At 34.5% G+C, this 24,226-nt stretch overlaps 1 protein-coding gene across 1 annotated transcript in view; it reads right to left on the reverse strand.

Moving 5' to 3' along the window:
* nos1 (nitric oxide synthase 1 (neuronal)) overlaps window positions 1-4,717 on the reverse strand; it is a 51,884-nt gene extending 47,167 nt beyond the window's left edge. Inside the window, exons 1-2 of the mRNA XM_059549572.1 lie at window positions 4,582-4,717; window positions 2,008-2,727 (exon numbers count right to left, since the gene is read on the reverse strand). Coding sequence (XP_059405555.1) covers window positions 2,008-2,727; window positions 4,582-4,685 — 824 coding nt within the window. The 5' untranslated portion in view covers window positions 4,686-4,717. The remainder of the gene's footprint in view (window positions 1-2,007; window positions 2,728-4,581) is intronic.
* Window positions 4,718-24,226: the final 19,509 nt, after the last annotated feature.

The raw sequence follows: 24,226 nt of genomic DNA on the forward strand, positions 1-24,226 counted from the left end.
ACAGAGACCAGACAGCGTGACAGACATGTACTGAGAATCTATTCACTTAGTGTGCATTTAAACTTATATTTTGTAGATAATTTACTATTTTAAATTTCATTATTTAAATAATAATAATAATAATATTGGAGACAAAATTTCGAGTTTGGAAATTAAGTTGAGTTTGGAAATTAAAGTCAGGTAAATGGCGTAACAGGTCTATCGCATTATAAGTAACATACCACCTAAACCGAAATCTAACCTAAAAGCTAGATAAATGGGGAATAAATTGCATTTGTTGAAGCAACCATTCCATTTTAGCTATTTGTCATGACTTGTTTTTCACGGGACTCATACCTAAACACCAGTGTTGGGAGTAACGGCGTTTAAGTATAACGGCGTTAATAACGGAGTTTAATTTTCAGTAAAGGAGTAATCTAATTAATTACTTTTCCCATCGTTGCAACACCGTTATCTTTACTGAGAATGTAAAGTGTTGCGTTACTACAATTTGGTTGAATAAAGCGTGAGGTGCCATGCTTTGGCTAGTGGCTACATCAGCTGCTTGACACCATCAGCAGCTTGCAAATCCGATGATGATTGGCTGGGTGGGCGGTGCCCTGCTTACGCTGTCTCACTGCACGCTCTGACAACCACTAAACACAAGACGGCATCAGCGATAATGGCGTTCTTGAACTGGAAGTACCGGAAATTAAAGGCAAGAATGTTTCTGTAACATGCACGCTATGCCCAGGAAAAAAGACTTTATCCACGTCTGCCTCAAGCAACTCAAATCTTATGAACCACCTCACATCAACACATGCTAATATGTTACTTTACTGAATATTTAATGCTGTGTTCAAACCAGACGCGACTGGCACGAATAAATTGCGCTATTCGCACGTAGTTGGACGCTTGAACATTTTGAGTTCATACGCTTCATTCGCGCGTGAAATTAACTTCACAACAGATGCGAATTCGCGTCATGGGGCTACTTCTGCCAGTTGAGTTCACGCAGCATTTTCAACCAGCATTTTTATTCAGATAATTTTCTAAATATTACTGTTATCGTGTCATGAACTGCAGTTTTAAAAGTATTTCATGCGAGAAGGGAGTTGTTTTAAACTCAAATATGTGGTTTATTTAAAAATGTGTTGCGCCGTTTTTCGAAGGTTGTCTTTTCGCGTCTTTGTGACTTAACATTGGAATCACTCGCGCCAGATGCTCTATTTGGATAGTGTTCTGTTTATTGTGCAGTAACTTTAGGCCTAATATAGAGTTACAGAGATTTGCACTAACGGCCAGGTTTCCCTTTGTTTCTTTTAACCCACGTTTAAATTTGTTTATCTTCATTTTGTATTTGAATTTTATTTTCAATATTTATTTAGTATATGTTTTTATTTCTATGCATATCATATGGCAGGGTGCAATCTATTGAGTTCAAATAAATACATCATTTTCTAAAATACTTATAGTGTTTTTATTCTTCAATCAGTTAATATAAACATCTTATATCTTAAAGATGTTATAGGAAGTAATAGAGTTATAGAACACAAAAAATAACGTCACAGTTACTTTGCTGAGTAACTAATTACTTTTACAATGTGGTAACTGAGTTACTAACTCAATTACATTTTGGGAGAGATAATTTGTAACTGTAACTAATTACTTTTTTCAAGTAAGATGACCAACACTGCTAAACACTCCACATTGCAAATGCTAGGCTGTACCAGGTGAGCTACTGAGTAAGTTTACCATGATAGAAAAGTCATATTAATGGAACTGGTTTTGTGATGTAGATGTCAAAATGTATTAGTTTATAATGCACTATGGTAAAAGACTTTAGCGTTCATAACATAGTATTGTGGAAAGAACTGCACAAAAATAACTCTTTATTAATTGATCATTTGACCTTGCAATCATAATTTGTGTGTAATTAATAAACTCTGTGTGTGGTTTATTTCAGTTGGAAACTGCAGAAAGTTGTATTGAAATAATTTTGGAGCTTTGTACTAAGACATAACTCACCTCTCCACCTGCACTTCGACATCCTTCCTCTCTACACCTTTTTGACCTTCTCCATTGATCTCTTTTTTGCTGTTCTTGATTAGCTTCAGCACTGGCTCGATCTCCTTCAGCAGGTCGTTGTTCTCCTCAACCCCATTAAGGAGATGGTCTGAATGGCCAGAGCGAGAGTCCTGGGCTAGCAGGGGAATCAGGGGTTTGCTCTCCTGTGGGTCTCTCCTGGGATTAGAGGAAGAGGAAAGGTTCTCTATGGCCCTAAGCTCTTTGGTCATGTTGGGGCTGAGAGGCGAACATCGTTCACACGGCCTGCTCTGAGCGGGGATAACGGGCCTGGTGACCCGAACTGTTTTGGATTTCCCGTCACTGCTCAGCGTGGTCTCCAGGTGAGTGGTGAAGCCCTCGGGTCCGCGGAGGATGATGACGGCGTGGCTCTCGGGCGACACGTTCTTCAGGGTCTCGAGCGCACGTTCATAGCTCAGGTCCACCAAAGGCTTGTTGTTCACAGCCAGGACGATGTCGCCGACTTGAACCAGCCCACATTCCTCTGCCGCCCCACCCCGGATGATGTCAGAGACGATGACTGGTGGCTTGCACACACGTTGTTTGACCAGAAAGCCCAGCCCACCGATCTTTCTTTTGAAGAGGCGCACTGAGATGATGTTTGGCTGCAGCTGACACACACTGGGCTCAGATTCCTGCATTGTGTCTTGCTGTGCGTCAAATCTGCGATTGAGTTAAATGTGACAAAAGAGAGCAACGTGTCATATGTGTCAACCTCGGCAGGCGAAGATGTGAAGAGAAGCAATACAATACAGGCTAGCAACATTCACTTTGCATTCTACTAATTGCATCCTGTGACATTTAAGGAAATATTCAGACCATTAATTAAGTCTAACAAATTAAAAATTTGTTTACAGGAATAGTTAGACCAAAAATAATTGATTCTAAACGTGTATGCTGACAGTTTCCATGGAACAAAAACCAAAAAAAAACAGCATAAAAGTAGTCCATATGTCTCTTGCTATATATCCAATGCTTTAAAGTCTGATTTGTGAATGAACAGTTCTTTTTCAATGAACCGTTGATCTAAATCACAAATCAGACAGAATGATTTGTTCACAAATCAAATGGATCTGGTTTAAATCACTGACTCGGTGATCAGGTTCTTGAATTATAAGCTTACAGGAAGTGAAGATTATCTGACTAAAGTTCATTAGTCACTATTAAATATCAGTTTATTTCTCATACAAAACTATCATACAGCTTCATACAAGGAATACTTTGAGATTCTTCCAGATTCTTTTGTTGTTGTGAAATATGACAACTGCATATGGGTTTGAAACTACACGAGTGTGAGTAAATAATGACAGAATTTTCTTTTTTGGAGGAATTATTGCTTGCCTTTCAATGCAAGACAATACTGGTGAGATAGAGTCATTCAGTTGAAACCTTCATAATATTTTTTGTTAATAATTTCAATTATTGTGACTCATATCACAGTGTACAAGCTTTGAATGTAGATTTCAATTCACTTTTTCCTTTCTGTTAACAAGCCAGTAGCGTTTCCTTCATGTGCATCATGCTCAGTCTCAAATAAACGTTCATGTAAGAAACACTTTAATCTACAGTCCTCCTGCATCTCGCCTTTCTTGGCAGCATGAAACGCATATGGCCTCGTGTGAACAACTATTGTCCAATTCTGTCAAAATGCTACATTACTAATTCAGATTTAGTGTCATGGAGAGAGTCATTACAACTGCAGGGAATGTTTCGTAATAAAGAATAAGCAAAGGCACAGCTAATAACTTTCAATTGCACAGTATGATATTCACAGCATGATCTATTAGTGTCTTGTTTACGATAACTGAGTAACTCTTTGTGAATGATAATATAAAAATGCATTTTTTTATAAACTGCATGGAAATCAAACTGAGAAAATTATGGACTATACATGTCGAAGCTCTTAAAGAGGCACATTGCATTCCTAAATCAGTATTGACATTTTGGTGGCAGTGAAAATGTGCTTCAGTTTTGTTATTAAACTAAAATATGATTTAACATGACTAAATCAACATAGCCTCATCGATCAAATCCATTTATCTGTCAGATCAGGTAGAAACAGCTCCTGCTTTTCCAAACCAGCATGTATTGATGAATCTTGTGATATTGTTCTACCAATAGAATGCTTTACAAAAATATATGAAATAATATTTCCCACATTTTAAGAAAGCTTTTTTTTATTATCAGAAACAGATGCTTTGCACACACATTGTGTGTTCATTTTATATGTAATAATTCTAAATTTATTTAATATAAAATCAGTCACACATTAGAATAAAATGATTAGATGAATCACAAGTAGCTAGGCTACAGATATTAAAATAAAAAGGGTGAATAAATATTACACTGAGTGGATGCTTCAAACCAGTATAAGTTGCATTTTCTTAATTTAGAACGATTAAAACACATGTTGACAATTCTCAAAAACTTCACATACACAAATTCCTATTTTAAAACAATCAAAAACACATGTCCATCAACTACTTTCTGTATGAAGGAGTTATCGGAAGCACTGACCTGCAGCATGCATGCATGTTCAACAGGACACACCAGTTGCTCCTGAGCGCTATGAAACTCAACATGCCCTCATCGTTATATACAGCATGCATTTCCCAAAGCATGTGAAATGATGAATGCTAAAATTTACTTTTGACATAAAAAAACAAAACAAAAAAAAACAGCAAGTTAACTTACCTCTCCACTTTGAAAGGCTGTAAATATCGCCTCAAACAGTGTGGTTATCCCCTTGACCAATATTCCGATGGAAGGTTGAGACTTTTATCCTCGTGTCCCACTCAGAAGACGCGTGGCATGTCTGAGCGAGCCGCTGTATAAACACGCAGCGCGTGAGAAGCTGTGCTCTCCTGCCGCTCCGCTCCGGTACGCGAGAATTTATTCCGCGCGCACTGCTGTCATTCTGTCATCCATCCCTCCCGACGCTCTGCCTCCCTCAATGGGAGGGTTTTACAAACCTAGAGCTCTGGCATCTATGGGAATGAGTTATATTTGCACATCTTTATAATAAACAAGATTATGGGTAGAATAGAAACCATCTAAAATTAAAGTAGAAATGAACATTTTCATATTAGAAAAAAGGTAACTGTCAGTTTCAGTTTGTATTCATTTATTTGTTTGTTTGTTTTTGCATTGGTTGATTAATTGCATTTTCAAATTTCGATTGCTTCGGTGTTTTTATTGCTTCAAACCCGCAGCGTGCACGTTGAATTATTTATTTATTTGTGAAATTATTAAATATAGTAATATTCCATCAAAAACATATAGCCCAGCAAATCACCAGATATTGCAACAAAATGTCACATAACTCCATGACTTACCCTGTACCTGAAAAAGAGAACAATTCATGCATGTTACAGCCTTTTCAAATGTCAAATTAGATTAAAGAGTAAAATCAGTGTTTCCTGTCAGAGATCAATGCTGAATCAACATGCAACATGAGTATCATGTTGATCAAAAGGTGTTTTATTTTCCATTTGGCTTTCATTAAAAAAAAATAGATGTTTGGTTTACTCAGCAGATGTATTATTAAAAAATAAAATATAATAAAAAAAAGCTCCATGATCATTATAAACCACACAATCCTGTGTTACGCAGATGAAAATAGCTATTTGCCAGAAGGCATGTCTTTATCTTTGTGGACCTTCAAAGACTGGTGTCAAAGGTTTCCTGCATTACATAGTCAAGCGGCAGAAGACAAGAACTCTCTCTAGTCTATATTATATTAAGTAAATCTAATATATAATTTCAACACTAAACTAAAAGGTTTAACCTCAGGATACTAAAAGCTATATCCCAAATTATACATAATGAATAATAATTATACACATTGCATTATGAAGTTTAGTCTGCCAAAATATTAGCTTGAGTATACAACTTTATTTTTGAAACACCATGCACCACACAATGCACAACGGAATGTTTTCATTCAATAAGAGGATGAACCTCTAAGGTCATTGTTATTAAAGTTTTCTCTCTCTCTCTCTCTCTCTCTCTCTCTCTCTCTCTCTCTCTCTCTCTCTCTCTCTCTCTCTCTCTCTCTCTCTCTCTCTCTCTCTCTCTCTCTCTCTCTCTCTCTCTCTCTCTCTCTCTCTCTCTCTCTCTCTCTCTGTGTGTGTGTGTCTTCCACTAAATAAACCTCTCGATGCATCATGACAAACTGAATCTAGTCGTCGAAACCAGTCATAAATATATTTGAATGAAGGTTTTTGTTGTCAACGTCAGCCATGCATACATTGCAAGCTACATATTTTTCAGAAGCCCTAATGTTATTTTACAATGTGTCTATCAGACAGACTCTTCATTTAAACAGGCAGCATAAACAGACGAATATGAATTTGTGCCGCAGGAGGAGAGACAAGTTTAACAAACCCCAGACAGGCCACAGACTCACATCAGACAGAATCTATAATGTCTTTATATTAAACAAGACCATATTACAAAATACATTTAGAAGAATAAATAAATAATGTGCATTATTAATGCATGAAGTGCGAAAGAGTGATACAGAGAGAAAAAAATGTAAATTATAAAATAATTTTTAAAATCAAATTACAAATGACAGTAGACTTATGAGACCATTGAATGATTTATGTATTTATTTATTAATGTATTCATTCATTCATACATTGACACCTTATCAGCAGCAATATCTATATATTTATGGCAAAGTCAACAACATTTAAATTGTAAGAAACGATTATAATCATTTCAATAATTTTTTTATAATGCAATAATTTAACAATTTTGTCTTGAAAACAATCAAAATACATAAATATACATATACTGCAAATAACACCAATTATAGAATCATTTTTAAAATATCCATCAATAATGAAAACATTGAATTAAAACATAAAAATAAAATGTTTTTAATAAAGATAAAAAATAAAATAAAAATCTGAATAAAATCTGATAACATCAATTTAAAAAGTGCCATCCTACAAAAAAAAAAAAAAAAAAATCCATTTCAAACTCAGTACATTTTTACATAAATCAAAACCTGGTTTCTCAACCTCTTTCAATAAATATTAATTACTGAGTCTTTAGTGTTCAATTCAATATCTCGTGTATACAACCTATAGTCATATCTATTCTAAAATTACACTTAAAGACACCCTTTCATGTTGACTAAAGCTATAAACTTTATTTTATTATTATTGAAACACATGAATAAACAGGAAAAATGTGAGAGTATTCTGCTGAGCACAAGCTAGTGCATGGGAGATTTTCAATCTATGACGTGAACAAATGCAAACACACACACACACACACACACAAACACACAGCCTGCCTGTCTGGTTGAGCCATTGTGTCAGTCACTTCTGACTTGAGTGCTGCCATCTGCCCTCTAATGAAACTGTGCTCTGTGGCTGATCACACACACACAAAAACATACTGTACACACTTTCTTCTTACACCAATCTAATTCACACACACACACACATACATACACAAGAGACAAACAAACAATTACACATGAACCCTCTCAATGAAAGCTGCAGAAATTTAGCTAAAATTACGAAAGTTACTATTTTGCATTTCTTTTTATAGCCATCTTCTCCATTTTCTGGGGGATTGTGGGTAGTGTTACATTGTAACACATTACCAAACCTTGATTGTGTTAAGGTGTAAAGGTAAATACAGTATATAAAATTAGATCATGCATGCATCATAGTCCCATGAAATAGAATTTCTACTCTTTTTGCCTCAGCTTTCACACAGGTAAACCAGACACGCACAAATGCAGCTATATTTAATCGCTCATGTATGACCAAAACATAATCACTTCTGTCTGATTTTACCTCTGGTTGCCATGGAAACTTTTTCATTGTTGGTTATATCGTTCTTTCTCATACAGAGTCAATCTTCAACACAGCAGATTTTTTTTTACCTTTTATTATTATTTTGATTCAGATTACTTTTTAGAGTATTTTCTATGTAGAGAGTTTTTATTAACAGATAGATCACAAATAAATAATAAATATAAAAATGAGCCACAAAACAAATTGTACAATTGCATGGCTCTTATTTTCCTTTTTTCTATTTAAATAAAAGCAAAGTATATACCACAATGTTTTTAGAAAAAAAAAATTGCTTACATTTTGTATTCTTTTCTAATACAATATAACGTATTTCTTTGAAAATTATATGAACAGTATGACATTCATTTCAAAGAGCATCTTGTGCTTCAGTTGAAACAAGAAAATCAGTCCTTCGTGAACAATTTCACAAATTTGTTTATCACAATATGTCTTATATTTAATTTTCTCAGAATTACGTTTTTTAATCTCTAAATTTAAATGGGATAAAAAAAAGCTTTATACTTCTAGATTTGTATAACATTATCTATGAATTTTGAATATACTACAAATAAATGTAAACCTGTGAAGGGTGATACCAGTGATATTGAAGCATCATTCTGATACCATTATGGTTATTAATATTTATTCCCAGTAGTAGTAGTGGTAGTAGAAGCTGTTTGTTTAGTTTTTATTCATTTTATTTAATTTTCAGTTATTTTAGTACATCAGGTAAAAAAAAAAGAAAAAGATTTGGCAACAGGGAAAATGAAATGAGTTTTATATATAATTTATGGTATTAGTTTTGGTTATAGGTGACTATAATAACTCTAGATGATAAAAAATAACAACAACATTAAACCTAGTTCAGCATGGTGTCAGAATGGTCCTTTTTATATTTTTCAGTCTGTTCAAAGTAGCTGCATGAAGTTAAATTGTAAGACAGCAGCCTTCTGACGTCATACCGGTGTATTTTTGACAAAACTCAGGTAGATTTGTGACAGGTCAGCTGAATTTCAGGTAGATAACTATATGTTTGAGATAACTGTGACAGATGTTGCCTGTAATCATAGTCTCATTGGTATGTCAGGCATAAAAAGAAGAACTACAGTGTGTCTCCAGGACCTCTGAAGGATGAAACGCTCCTCACTCACTGCTGCTCTCATGTCATAGTCTGAAGGGAAACTGAAAAGCAGTATATTAAGCAGAACTGTTTATATTCGAATGCATGGCCATAACCAGGCTTTAAAAATGAGTGAGGGCCGTAGGGTGGAGGGTGGGGGTGTTCAAGAAATGTGCTATAATAACCGCTATAATAACTTTGTCTAGTGCTCTTATGAATGTTTATAGCATGATTTGGAAAAATGTCACCACTGTACTGAATGGCATTCATTTAATTGTGTAACCTATTTGTTCTACAGACCGGTGTACTAGTGTTAAATGCTATTGTTCTTGAGAGCATTGATAACATTTCTGACAGATAATACTATGTTACTGAGCCTAAACTCCAACTTCCTACTTAATTAACTTTCTAAAGCATTAAATTAAGTGGAAAAGACAAGTCTAGAAAGTCTCTCTAGACTCGTTCACTCCTCCAGCGTCTCGCAGTGATCATTTTCATACCACGGAGACTAAACATTCTTGCAAACCGTCTAAACTGAATTATGCATGTCATGCAGATATTCATGTGAGGAGTGTAACAGCAAATGAGTCATTCAGAGAACCAATTTTATTTTTGAACATGAAAAATTTACCGAGGTCTGTAGGATGTACAGTAGGATCAAATGTAAGAAGCCTTAATTATATAGTGACATATTTCTATCGTTAAAAGTCGTTTGTGTACCTCAAACACGTTTGAACAAGACAAGTGATAAAATGACAAATAATAATCAATGAATCTATAAAGGGACAAGCAATCGCTTCCTCTCCCAAGTTTTGCTTTAACTGTCTGCCAATTATGACATTTTCTTGGCGGGAATAAGGCATTATGTTTGGATTGGGCCAGGGACTTGCAGAAAAGCATTTAATCTGAGTATTTTTGATTTTTTTCTAAATACATATGTAAGGTATCAAACTCCTTATTAGACTGCTGATTTCCTGCAGGGATGTGCAGTATTTCAAATACATGTATTTGAAATACTAATTTGTATTTTCTATTTTAAATACCTTTGGAAAAAGTCAAATGTATATATTTTTTTAAATGCATTTAATTGTAGTAACTTTTTGTTTTTAGTATTATTGTATACTTGTTGATACAGGAAATCAGCAATCTAATAAAGGGGTTTGGCAAAAAGTATTTTATGTATTTTGAAACTACACAAATACTAAGATTAAATGTATTTAAATACAAAATAGTATTTTATATTTCAAATACATGTATTTGAAATACTGTCCATCCCTGAGGGTGCCTTCAGGTTTGCTGCGTTATTTTGCTATGTCCCATGCACTGCTCATTTAACTTGAATGATAGTAGAATATTGTCAAATCATAAAATTTGAACATTTTGTTTTCCTAAGAGATAACTCAATTTCAGTGTATTGATAATTCGGTAATAAAACACAATTTTATTTAATTAAAAAGAAGAGTTTGTCCATGTCCCTTGAACGGTTGTCCACCCTGTCATATTGGGGAATCTGCTCCTTTAAGGAAAGGGCCATCCCCTTTAGTGACATCAGGACCACAGATTGTTTTTGTCTCTTTAGTGGCGGGAATTTCAACGGCTTAGGTGAAAAGGTTGGTGACTTTTCAGTTGACAAATTTTCTTTGTCTGACTTTGCTTATTTGCTTTGCCAAAGCTTAACATGTGCACCCTGTTGGCATACAATATGCCAGAAGTTATGAGAATACAGTATTTTCAAAATAGGTATGTTCAAATATACCAAATTCTCTTCAACAACCAGGCTAACTATTTAGCTAGTCACTTTTTTTCTAAGCAAATATGCTCATTGAAGCTCAAAATGTCCACCCGTAATTGTTCCCTGTTGACCACTTAGGGTGGACATATACATGACAGGGTGGACACAGCATTAATTTTCAGTTAATATTACTAAAAACTAAAATTAATGTAATTATATTATTTGTTATTATTATATATATTTATTTAGAAGTCATTTTTGTCATGATTTACATGTTCTGCATTATGTGTCCACCCTGTTATGTGCTAGTCCACCCTGTCATCTTGATATTTTACAATAATAAATCAATCATATCTATATCATCCAGTGTGTTTAATAGCTAGGTGAAGGGGCAGCAACATGCAAACAAAAAACTGCATCCAAATATCACAATTTTCTCCAAATAAGAAAAAATAAAACACATGGTTTACATAAAATCTTTTATGTATTTAAAATTTTAAAGCAAACAAATAACCCTGTTTAGGAAAGGGACATCATACCTTTCAGAACATTCAATTTGCATCTTAATTTTGCAATGAAAATGTATTTAAAAGTAATACATATGTTCATGACAGGGTGGACATATCTTGTGGTTTATGGCCCATAATTATCTAAAAAAAAATGTGTGGGAGCTCAGCTAGTTTCTATAGTATTGTGAGGGTTGAAAGGCATTCTTTGGTGATACTGACCCATGAATTCCAAATAGATTTTTGTGCTTTGCAAGGGCAGCTCGAGAAGGGAAACCTGCTTAAAAGTGAGCAACTGAATGCTTTCACAAATGGCCCCATTCTCAAGGCCATTCATTTCTGACTTTAGCTGTCCCAATGATTCATTTTGAAATGGAAGGAAATTATTTTTTTCTTGAGATTTAAAAACTAAATTGCTTTTGTATAGCAAGGGCTATTTCAACAGGATATATTCTGTAATATTTACAGTGCTAATCAAAATATGTGTGAATTAAAAACACACATGTACACACACACACGCGCGCGTTTGTTTTTATGAAAAGTGGGGACATCCCATAGGCGTAATGGTTTTTATACTGTACAAACTGAATATTCTATGGTCCTACACCAACCCTACACCTACAGTAAACCTAACCCTCACAGGAAATTTTGTGCATTTTTACTTTCTCAAAAAAACTCATTCTGTATGGTTTATAAGCGTTTGGAAAAATGGGGACATGGGTTATGTCCTCATAAGTCACCCTCTCCTTGTAATACCTGTGTCATCCCATGTCATTATACAGAGTTGTGTCCTGATATGTCACAAACACACACACACACACACACACACATAGCATTTTTTCTGATGTTATCATTAGTGCCTGACATAAATCAAAACGGCCATATATGAGACAACATGTACTATTCATAATATTACCTTCAAGTGGCCATACAGATTCTTTTGAATGGAACTGCTCTTCCTTGAAATGCCCGTTGTACTACATGTTGCTCACGGCCCTGTGTAAGAGCCTTTCATGAAGGGATTTAGTTGCAATTATTTGGAACAATGGCCCTTCGAATGTAAAAAATATATATATTTTTTCTATTTTTGCATCGTCAAGCTCAAAAGCCCAGTCCATAAATAAAATTTCATTAGTATAAAATGCTGCTCTATATCACAGTAAATTAAATTAAATTAAATTAAATTAAATTAAATTAAATTAAATTAAATTAAATTAAATTAAATTAAATTAAATTAAATTAAATTAAATTAAATTAAATTAAATTAAATTTATGCATTTAGCAGACACTTTTATGCAAAGCGACTTACAGTACATTCAGGCTATCAATTTTTACCTATCATGTGTTCCCGGGGAATCGAACCCCCAACCTTGCGCTTGATAACGCAATGCTCTACCAATTGAGCTACAGAAACACTAAAAAATGTTAAATTATTAAAGTATTAAATATTTTTTATCTTCTCATGATCTTCCGCAGTTTATTGCAGTAAAGAAATAGTTCACCCAAAAACTTCACCCAAAAAAAAAACTGCTGAAAATGTACTCACCCTTAGGTCATCCAAGATGTCGGTGAGTTAGTTTCTTCTTTGAAAGAGATTTGGAGAATATTACATCCCCTGCAGTGAATGGGTGCTGTCTGAATGAGAGTCCAAACAGCTTATAAAAACAAACAATAATCTACAAGTAATCCACACCACACCAGTCCGTCCATAAACAAACACATCATTAAGATGTTTTTTTTTGCTTTTGGCCAAAATACAAGTCCTCTATCCATAAAATTGCTTTCTCGAGTGAAAAAGTCATCTCGTCTGATTCAGGAGAAAAATATGCAAATCTGAAATATTATGTTTTATGGACTGGTATTTTGGCTATTTTTAAAGTTAAAATGCCTTAATAATCGATTTCTTTCTTTAAAACAAGCAGCTTTTTACCACACAAGATATTTATTGATGGACTGAAGTTGTGTGAATTACTTTATTATTGTGATGTTTTATCAGCTGTTTGGACTCTCATTCTGACGGCACCCATTCACTGCAGACAATCCATAGGTGAGTAAGTGATGTAATGCTACATTTCTCCAAATCTGTTCCAATGAAGAAACAAACTCATCTACATTGGGAAGCCCCAAAGATGAGTACATTTTAAAGTGTACTTTCTTTAAAACAAGTGGCATTTGGTTTGGCATTTTCACTAATGTAATGACATTCTACCAGGCTTAAATAGTAACGATATAAATATAACATAAAATTTCTGAGCTACTTACAGACTAAACTCAGATGCACCTCTTTTGGGGCTAAAAATAGTTTGAAGATCATTCCATGAATTGTGATTGGCCGACTGACTTTGATCTTCCTAAGCAATGCTTTTGGGACAACCTGTCAGGCTACAGTACTAGCCGACAGCATCATAGCTCATCTGGAGAAACATCTGAGGAATGTTTTAACTGATCACAAATGTGTTTTTATTGTGTGGCAAGATCTCAGGAATGGACATGATCCCCTCATATATTTGCTTCTAAACTTATGGTCCATGAATGACCCTAGGTTGCACCATAATGGAAGTCTCTGTATTTTAAGACATTTAAGACAAAGAGCCAGCTAAATGACTGCAATTTGAAAATAACAAATAATAAAATCACAGTAAAATTTAGATTTATGGTTGACCAATTAAAGTCACAGCATCCAGAAGCAATTTAGAGCTGAGTGCTGCCAAAAAGGAGAAATGCGAATGGTTAGCTTTCTGTATTCATCTCAGTCCCGGTCACTCTGAAGTACTGTACTTGACACTCAGTTCTGGCCATAATCACCTGAGCAAACAACTGTCATGTGACTGATCACTCTACAGTTGCAGGAAAATTACACCATGAAACTCGGATTAGCTAATGGCGCCACAAATAAACACGGTCCAGAAAAACCTAGTGATTATTCATGAGATGCAACTTTTTACATTTTTGGATTGTTCTCTTATCTTATAGTGTATACAGTATGTGTGGATTTCATGCTTTTTATTTATATCCAACTGTAAAAGCAGGTCTTCATGCACAAAAATCAATCAATAATTTGATGCGTGTAGATGTCCAGGACCCTTATTTCTATATTCTTGTTAAACACTGCACAATTTAGATGCATCCATGACTTGGATACTCCAAGACCTGAAATAGTAGTGTCTCCGGAAGCCCTGAGGTGCAAAGTGCAAAAGAATTTTGAAATGCCTTCATGAATCTGCTTAAATACAAAACATTAAGTATTCTTCTGCTTGTAAAAAGCCCTTGGCACTATGTTTCCCTCCAGGTCCTCCATAAAATGTACTGGTGTAGTATAATATAGCAGTATACTAATAAATTATATTCTCTGACTAGCCTGATCCAGGTCTTTTATACATCTATAGGTATAAATTTATATATGCTATGTTGGCATTGCTTACCTAATTTCTGGCACAAATGAGATATAGAAAAACAAGCATCAGCACTTCTATTTCATCAACATGCATAGGGCCAGTTCATCACCAGTTCAATATGACGTGGCCTTTCTGTTTGAAGGGCCTCATGGTTGCTCCCTCAGATAATGGCTGTGATGGTAATTTTGTCTAAGCTCAAAAGGGCAAGCCTGGCATTTTGTGTAATACATGTTGCAGAATAGCAATTATATTTGTATTTTTGGTTTAAAAATAGGTTTCATGCAGGCAGACTGGACATGTGCATGCTGAATTCATGAGACAATAGTACCGTTCCTGTCGCAGCATTGAAGTTCTTAATACCTTTTGTATTCAAATGACTTTTAAAGTTCTGTATATTAAAATATACTTTAGTATATTAAAGTACATTAACTCAATACTTCTCTTGCTTCATCCATCATTTGGATGCATTTATTTTTCACAGAGATTGTCACACTGTGTTATTGGATTGAACGATTCATTGAATCTTCCTGATATTACTTGTAAGATCCAGTAGTTTTTGTCTAGATGAAAATGTGTGAACACACACACACACACACACACACACAAAGTATAGAGTGTATCACAAGGTAGAAAGTTCCTTGTCAGTGAGATTAAGGGTTTTATGACAGGTACAAAACAAGTTTAACCAGACTGCCAGTATGTTTGAAAAGTAAACTTTAGTATCCTGTGATTATTTTCTGACTTTCTGCTCTTTCAAAATGATGATGCTCCATGTTAGCACAGGGTTGCATCACTTTGCATTTCAGAATGTAGAGAGAGCAAAGAGTCGTAAGTTAATCACAGCATTCTGAAATATACCATGGGAACATTCAGTGCAATCAGAGCAAGCAAAAAGCATAAAATTAAAATGTTGGCAAGGCACTTTCTCTATTCATGTCAGTGACCGCATGCAGTTCCTTTGCATGAACACTTAAAGAGATTTACTTACTGTATATGCAGCCTGATCCAAATTCAGATGAAGCCCACACTTACCATGGGCATACATAATTACATCATTTCATATATTATATACTGTTGCAAACTCGATTTTAGCTGACTTTAAGGACAGACAAATAAAAATCTACATATCTACACATGCAACCAGAAAGTATATTATATTAAAGTATTAAACATTACATTTATTAATACATTTATTTATTCTTTCTTTCCAAGCTTAACCTGCTGTAAAGATGTCAGAAAATCTCAAGCAGTGACATATCTCATGTCACATGGTTTGATATTTGTTTGCATAACATAGTGACATTTAGACATATAGGTGTCCTAATACTTTTTGGGATCACTGTACTTATATATTCAGCATATTATTTGATCATTTGAAATGACAGCTTTCAGATCCACAATTTGTCCTCCTTTTCCTGCATCTGTTGCAAAGCCTTTTATGGATAAAGGAAACACAACAGAGGGATTCTCTTGTGATTTGTGAGCGGAAATGTGCAATAAGGCAAAGTCCCCTAATATGCATAGTATTACAGAAACACATGCAAATTGGCTGAATCGTGTGAATAAACATCAGTGTCAAAAAGAGATGTGTTGTGGAAAATTGTTTTCAGTTTTTTATAAAGATAACCAACAGGCAAAATTGGCTCAATGTCTGTTCATTCAAAATGAAACCATGTGGCCCTGGCCATTTTCAAAGGAATTATGTTGCATTAATGATCTAATTTCAATATCAGAACAAGGATGGAAATTTGGAAGATTAATAATAACTGGAGGCATGTTATGACTCACACCCCTTACTGAGCCACAATGGTTAACCTGCACCGCTCTTCTCTTTTTCTCATCTCTCTTGTGCTAAAAAATGTATTCCTGACAGGATGTCATATGCAGTGCCTGAACAAAAAAGGTGGCTAACTTCACCTCAGACCTTGCAAAGTTTGCAAAATCCTTTCATTTTCTACCCAATGTGACATATAGTTGGTTGAATGTTCGCTTTTTCAAAGATACTCTCTTTCTCTCACATATATCTGAGTGTTGAAGTCATGCAAAAACATTATTCATCGCTGGTTTTGATAAATAAGTCTTTATTTCTGATGGCAAAAGTTGAACCTGACCAAAAGCGGCACAACAAAAACACATATTTGGTAACAAAGCCTGCAGTGCTCCAGAGCTGACATTCATGACATCTGCTGTTAGAAATACCATTTGTTTACAAGAGTAGAAAAATTATAGAAATATCACTGTACAAAATGTACACAGACGTTTTTTGCACAATATGTGATTTTCATTCACAATGTTTTGTGAAAGGAAACTCCACGAGGAGGTGAAATGTGTGGGAAAGGAGTTTGGAGCACAGTTTGATTTTGAGATGATGAATCATTAAGAATGGCCATTAATCATTATGAATGACAAAAATAGGACAGCAGATCAAAATAACAAAAACAAAAAAGAACAAAGAAAGAAAGGCTTCTGTGAAAGTTTGAAGTGCATTTACTGATGAGGTCTGAATCAGAAACATTTTGTACTGTATGTGTAATGTAAGGTTTTTATGACTTTTTATGACATTTTAGGGTTATTATGTATATTGTAAGTATGAAATAAATATCACCTCACTTGTGTATTTACAGTATGTGCTACAAGCATTAAGCATGTATTTCATAGTTCAATGATACTTGTATATGCTTACATCAGTAATCCATTTAAATGCATATTAATTAGGAATATCTCAAATAGAATTTAATAAACATTTCTGGCATGCCCACCTCTAATCTGATTGGTTGGCCTATGCAACTTCTGGTAGGTCGGTTAAATGCTCTATTCCTGTTTATGTGGGCGGTTCTTGGCCAGACTACAAGATTTCTAAATTTTGCTTTTAGGGAATAGTTCACCAATGAAAACTTGCTGAATATGTACTCACCCTCTTGCCATCCAAGATGTAGATGAGCATTTTCTTCATCAGAACAGATATGGAGAAATGTAGCATTACATCACTTGTTCCCCAATGGATCCTCTGCAGTGAATGGGTGCCGTCAGAATGAGAGTCCAAACAGATAATAAAAACATCACAGTAATCCACGTGCCTATATATAGTCCATCAATTAATGTCTGGTGAAACAAAAAGCTGGGGTGTTTGTAAAAAAAGAAATTCTTACTTTAAAATGTACTTTTAAATGTTTTTACTTTAAAAAGCCAAAATACGAGTCCATAATCACACTTCTAATGAAGAAGTCCATCCCGTTTTCCTCAAAACTCATAATCAACCAACATATTTGTTTAAAACTGGTTTACTGTTTGACTTTGTTTTTACTGGATAAAGCAATATTATGGATTGAGGACTCAGCAACAGTTTTAAAGGGATAGTTCACCCAAAAATGAAAATTCAGTCATTATTTACATTATTTACTGTCCAACCCTGTTGGACCTTTGTTCATCTTTAGAACACAAATTAACAAAAAAAATTAATCAATTACAGAATTAGCATTGTTAGGTGAACTATCCCTTTACGTTGAAATGCAGATTGATGTATTCGTGGAAATTATGGATTAATTTCTTACAAACAAGCAGCTTTTTGCTTCAAAATATGTTAACTGGTGGACTGAAGTGGTGTGGATTATTGTGATGTTTATATCAGTTGTCTGGACTCTCATTCTGACGGCACCCATTCACTACAGAGTATCTATCGGTGATCTAATTCTACATTTCTTCAAAACTGAGTTTAAAGAAACAAAATCATCTACATCTTGGAGGACCTGAGTGTGAGTCAATTTTCAGCCAATTATTCCTCTAATTGAGCACACTGAGCGCAATAGTTGATGATAGTGCAACTCTTTGCAATGATGTTGATTTACATGAATTGATCCCTTTCATCCTTTTTTTGTTCTGTGATACATTCATGGTTCTCACGCCAGCAACTTTTTCTGTCTGCCACTGGCTTTTCTAGCAAATACAACCATAAAGGTTAACAGTATGAATCTTCTCGTCAATGGAAATATACTGATAATAATTTGCAAACTCTTGGGCAGACTGGCACTATGTACACAGGGAGACCACAGGGCATATTTCAGAATATTCACTGATGGGAAATCTTAAATTTTGGTTTAATTCATTACCTAAATCACATTCAACAGAACGGGTCACAAGAAATGAAATGTAAATAACTGTAATGAACTGATTAAAGAAAAACAAAGATTTCTCCCTCGGCAGATTCTAAGAAACATTCAGAAAGCTAATCAGAGTATGATGATATCTGAAGGGTCTTACAAACGAGTGCCATGAGAGAGATAGAATGTGTGATAAGCCTTTCAAACGAAGCATCAGAGGTGAAGATTGTTAATGAATTCTCTTGCTCACAGGGTTGTTTGGTCTAATTATACGGAATGTGGATTATTTGGTAATTATCAAAGCAGCAAATCACTCGCCTACGTTGAAAATTACATGAAAATGTGCCTCAAAGCAGGGAGCTTTGAAAAATTAACAATTCTGCGTTGGTTAACGACTTGTTATGTATGGGGGAGGGGGCTTCATTTATGCCATAATGTGATGGTAAACACGTCCCGTCATAAGTAATTCAGTTCTTTGCATTTTAATCAGATGCTTCTGAGAGGCATGTTTATTGTGTGGAGGGTTCAGGTTATTGTTGGCAATGGGATTTCATTTAATGCAACACAGCTCAATCAACCCGTCTTCCTGCTCTACGAATGCTAATGATCACACTCACGCTGTCAGAAAACAAAGGTTAAAACTTCATATATTGAGAACATCATTTTTTTTGCATATTGCTTATCAGATCATAAATTAATGTGCATTCAAATAGTTTGAAATGTCCACCTGATGAAAAACATAAATTTGAAAGCATTGAAAACAATGCACAAACAATGTGGGATCCATAACATTAAGTACAGTAATAGTGATGCTTGGCTTAGGAAACACCACTAGTAATGTTGAATTTTTTTTTACCCCAAATGAAGTCAAAACGTGAATGGACACTACTGATCTGTGTTACTGGGCATTATAAAGCATGCATTTTAAGAATGCATAAAAAAGTCAGTGTTGCTCTGTGAAATTTCATGGGCAAATTCAATTAATTTCTAAAGTAATCTGTGCAACTGAGAGTTTTGTGTAAGAGCAAAAGAGTTCCCATGCAGATTTTGCTCACATTCATCAGAAAGCAGCTTGATTTGAACTTCTATGTAAACCATGTTTCTTACATTGCTACACTAATGAAAATGGAAAATAGACCATTTTTGGGTGGAATGCTGCAATGCTGTTTCAGGTGCTCGTGGACTTTTTCAGAGTTTCTAAGATATTCCGTTCTCTAGTTTCAACTCTGGTTCCTTCCATCTGTTTTTTTTTTTTGTTTTTTTGGCCTTTTGATATAACATGCATTTTACAAATGTATGAATGAGAAAACTCTGGTTTAAAAAAAAAAAAATTACTGGTGATTTTCTCCCAGGGCATTATTCATTAATTTTATGGACATTTCAGTTAACCCTAAAATACCATGCAGTTAAGTGCAAAATTCAAAACACCTGTAAAAGAAAACCAATACAGAAAATTCATATCAATACAGTATTTTTTTTTTTTTCAAATATTTTTTAAATACAGTGTATGGTGTTGTGGTGATTGTGACGCTGTTGCTATATTGTTAAAAATCAGTTGCTAAGGTGTTATGGATAATTGCAAGGCCATTGCTAACACATCTACATCTACATTGGACACGATCATTGTTTACTTTGAAATCTGTGCACAAGAGACGTAGTGGAACATAGAAAGAGAAGCATAACCAAAGGCCCAGGTAAACTTATGCTCTATCTCTTGCACAGCCATGTCTGTATCACATTTCACATCTTAGCATATGCTTAAGCTCAGATCTCTAGCTATGACTTCTTCCATCATTGTAAGTCTATTGCATTTTTCCTCCTGTTTTATCATCCACCAGAAAAAAAAAAAAAAAAATTGGCAGTGATAACGATGCATAAACAATGTGGGATTCCAAACATATTAAGTATGAGTAACAGTAATTGTGATGGTAAAAATGCTTGTTGATGGCTTATTAATACAAGTTAGATGTTTTTACCCAGAAAAAAAAGCATACACATTACTCATAAAGAGAGGCACTTACACACAATTAAGCACATCCTACCTGTCTGCCCCCCTCTTACCTCTTCTGTATGACTAATTTAATCATTTATAATGCTGAAAGTTAAAGTTCAACTAGAGGATTTCTCTGAAAACAGTGATGTCTTTCCAATGGGCAGAAAATGTCAGTGAGATCATTTTACTGTCCTGAGTGCAAAGAGTAATGTAATTAAATGAAGGCTCATGTGGCTGCATACCTGAACAGCTCCTGCTCAGACACTGACTCATCAGACGAGCATTGATTGGGTGAGTATGACTGCATCTTTGTGTGTGTTTTACATTATGTAAAAGGATGAGGTTACCTGGACATTAAATTAGCATTAGATGAAGATTAAAATAAGTAGATATTAAAGGTGAAGTGTAATATTGCATGAATAACAACTGTTTGCAGACAGGTTTCTCAAACGATCCTTTTTTCTTCTGAAGAAGTAAATATTCTTTCCAGCTGGTGAGAATCTATTGTCTTTTCTTATATCTGTTTTAAGGTTGGTTTGATTGGCCAATGTTGTACTGTTGTCCTCTGTACGACGATTATATGCACGAGTTCTTCTAGTTTAATCTATACTCTACTGTTCAAAACTTTGGTGCTGGTACATTTTTTATTTTATGTTCACCAAGTGTGCATTTATAAATTAAAATGCAGTAAATTATAATATTGTGAAATATTGTTTAATATAAAATAAATGTTTTCTGTTTGACTGTTTTTTTTATCTAATTTATTCCTGTTATGTAACATCATCCTTCAAAAATCATTCTAATATGCTGATTTGCTGCTTAAGAAACATTTTTTTTTCTTAATATTTTTCTTCACTGTTTATTTAAAATAGAAAACTTTTGTAACATTATAAACTTTTCTGTCACTTTTGGTTTCTAGTTCGCATCATACTGTTTTCTTCATGAAATAATCAAGTACACCATCTTTTACCGGTTTTCTTATTTTCTAATAGTTTTCATTTTAATCAAATATGATAATGTGATTCATCTCAGAGCTGGTTGATTTGGTTCAAGGCCCTGTTTGATATCTCTATGGAGGAAATGAATGGGTAAAATACCTCCAGAGTCATGGCTGCTGAAAAAGTCACAGTTACATTCATTTGTTCAGATAAACAGGTGTATCATCTGCAGAATTACTCCATTGGTTGAATTAATGTTTCCGATCAATCAAACAAAAAGAGCAAATGTTTGGAAAGCTACACAGGGAAATCATGCCACAAATAGCTTTTCTTTGCTCATTAAACCTGCATGTATATTAAAGTATTTTAATATAAAAATGACACACTTCACCTTTAATGCGTCTCCAGAATGGCTGTGACGTTGATAGTAGACATGTTTGGAATGGAGGACAGATATTGACTTGATTATGAAGATGCAGCCTCTTTTTAAAACCAAAATCAAAATCAAAACAAAGGTGCCAGCCATATTCTGCATAGACTAACGCAGCAAGGACTCTCTATAATGAACTCAGTCCATCGATCATAAGGATCACAGGAAGCCAGTGCCAAGATTTCCTGTCATGTGACTGATGAGGTAAGACCTCGGTCCCGGGCCGAATGCAGTTCAGATGAGACAATGAGAGAGAGAAAGGCCTTCTGAAGAACAGGAACCCATCGCTGTCACAGCCTATGAAAAGGAAAACAGATCAAGTTAAACCAGCATGAGTTATTATGTCTGTGTCTTCCGCTTCTGATGGGTCACAATAAAAATAACTTCAAACACATTACATCCAAAACCTAGCGAGCTGCCTAGATGGCATTTTTAGGCATCACAGGTTTGGATATGACAAAAAAAGCTGTTCCTAAACATAGACATCAACATCATGCCTTCTGAAGTTTCGATTCAAAGGCTATTTCATACTAGTGCTGTGTCGTTAGCTTTGCGACATGCTAACATAAACAAATGAAATCAGTTGTTAGTGAGCTAAGGGGGACAAATCAAAGTTTGTTGGGTTTTTTTTCTGTTCTGGAAAGTTTGAAGTATATTAAATTAACTGGCTGAATGAGGATTTACTTACTTAAGACCAAAGCAAACTCTACATATATGGGAAAGGAAAATGCTTCAAGCTACATTTTTCACGTGTCATTACATTTAAACATTGGACAACACATTAAAAGTCCGCATCTGCAAATTCGTTGAAATTGCTAGTAGATCTCCAACCTGATGAGCGATTCAATATTACCACTCTCTTGTCACTCATCTTTGAATCTAACCTTTTCTCATTCTCTCACAGCTCTCTCCTTTTTTGGCCCAAGTTCGTGACTAATCAGCACAAGCTCAGTGAAGTGTGTGGGTGTCTTCAACCTCGACTCTTCTGAGCATATGACTTTTAATCTAGACATCTGAAGCATGAAATTGGTCAGAAAGTCCTCCCACGTAAAAAAAAAAGGCTTATATTGAAACAGTACCTGTCACTGGACAGCCTTTAGACTGGAGCGAAAATGCTCATTTTCAGTGCAAACTAAGCTTGAGGCTGTAAATCCAGATCAAACCTTCACAACTGTGAGTGTAGAAGCAGTAAGGTTTGGATATATCGTTTACCTCCGGGCCTGGTTTGTGCATCCCAGTTCATTCAGAACGACAGACTCATTATGGGTGAGAGAAATTATATGTGGAAAAAGAGAAAAGTTGAAAATGGAAGGTTCAAAACGATTCAACAGAAGGTCAAGTTTAACACATCAGACACTGGACAAAACACAAAATTATTTATATAGGCTCTGTTCCAAAACTTATTGAGCCACCTTGCTGTCTGCAGGCAGCAACTTTCTGAGTCAGCATCATAAATGAAATGGGAAATTAAAAATTTATCTCAAACTACTAATAAAATATAGCATTTCTCATGTAAAGCACACAAAAAACACATTCAATACACTGTTAAAAATTAAGGTTCCAAAAGGGGGTTTATAATGCATTAAACATATTACAGGAATATATTTCTGAAGAATATTTTGATCTAAAGAACCTTTTGTGCAATGATAAGATTTCATGAATATTTAAGATCAAGGGATCCTATAGGTGCCAGTAAAGAACCTTTATTCTTTAAGGGTGCAGCATAATTGAATATTGAATAATTTTCCTGTAATTAGACAGAGCATAATGTGTATTTATAATATATATATATATATATATATATATATATATATATATATATATATATATATATATATATATATATATATATAACACTTTCACATAATTTAACTACAATGAATTATTTTACTTAAAATACACATAAAATAGCCCAGTATTTTTTTATATTCAGTTAAATATTCAGTACTTTAATATATTCTCAAGTTATACATATTAAAAATGGGTGTGTGTATATATATATGTATAATTTCAGAATATTTAAAAACATTATTATATATATATAAAGCAGCATTGTCAAGTTGCCTACCTTTCTGAAAAGCCTTCGCACATGTTTATGATGCCTTAAAATGCTCCCTCTGATTTGGCAATTT

The sequence above is a fragment of the Carassius carassius genome, chromosome 5 (genome assembly GCF_963082965.1).
Source record: "Carassius carassius chromosome 5, fCarCar2.1, whole genome shotgun sequence".
Classification (NCBI taxonomy): Eukaryota; Metazoa; Chordata; class Actinopteri; order Cypriniformes; family Cyprinidae; genus Carassius; species Carassius carassius.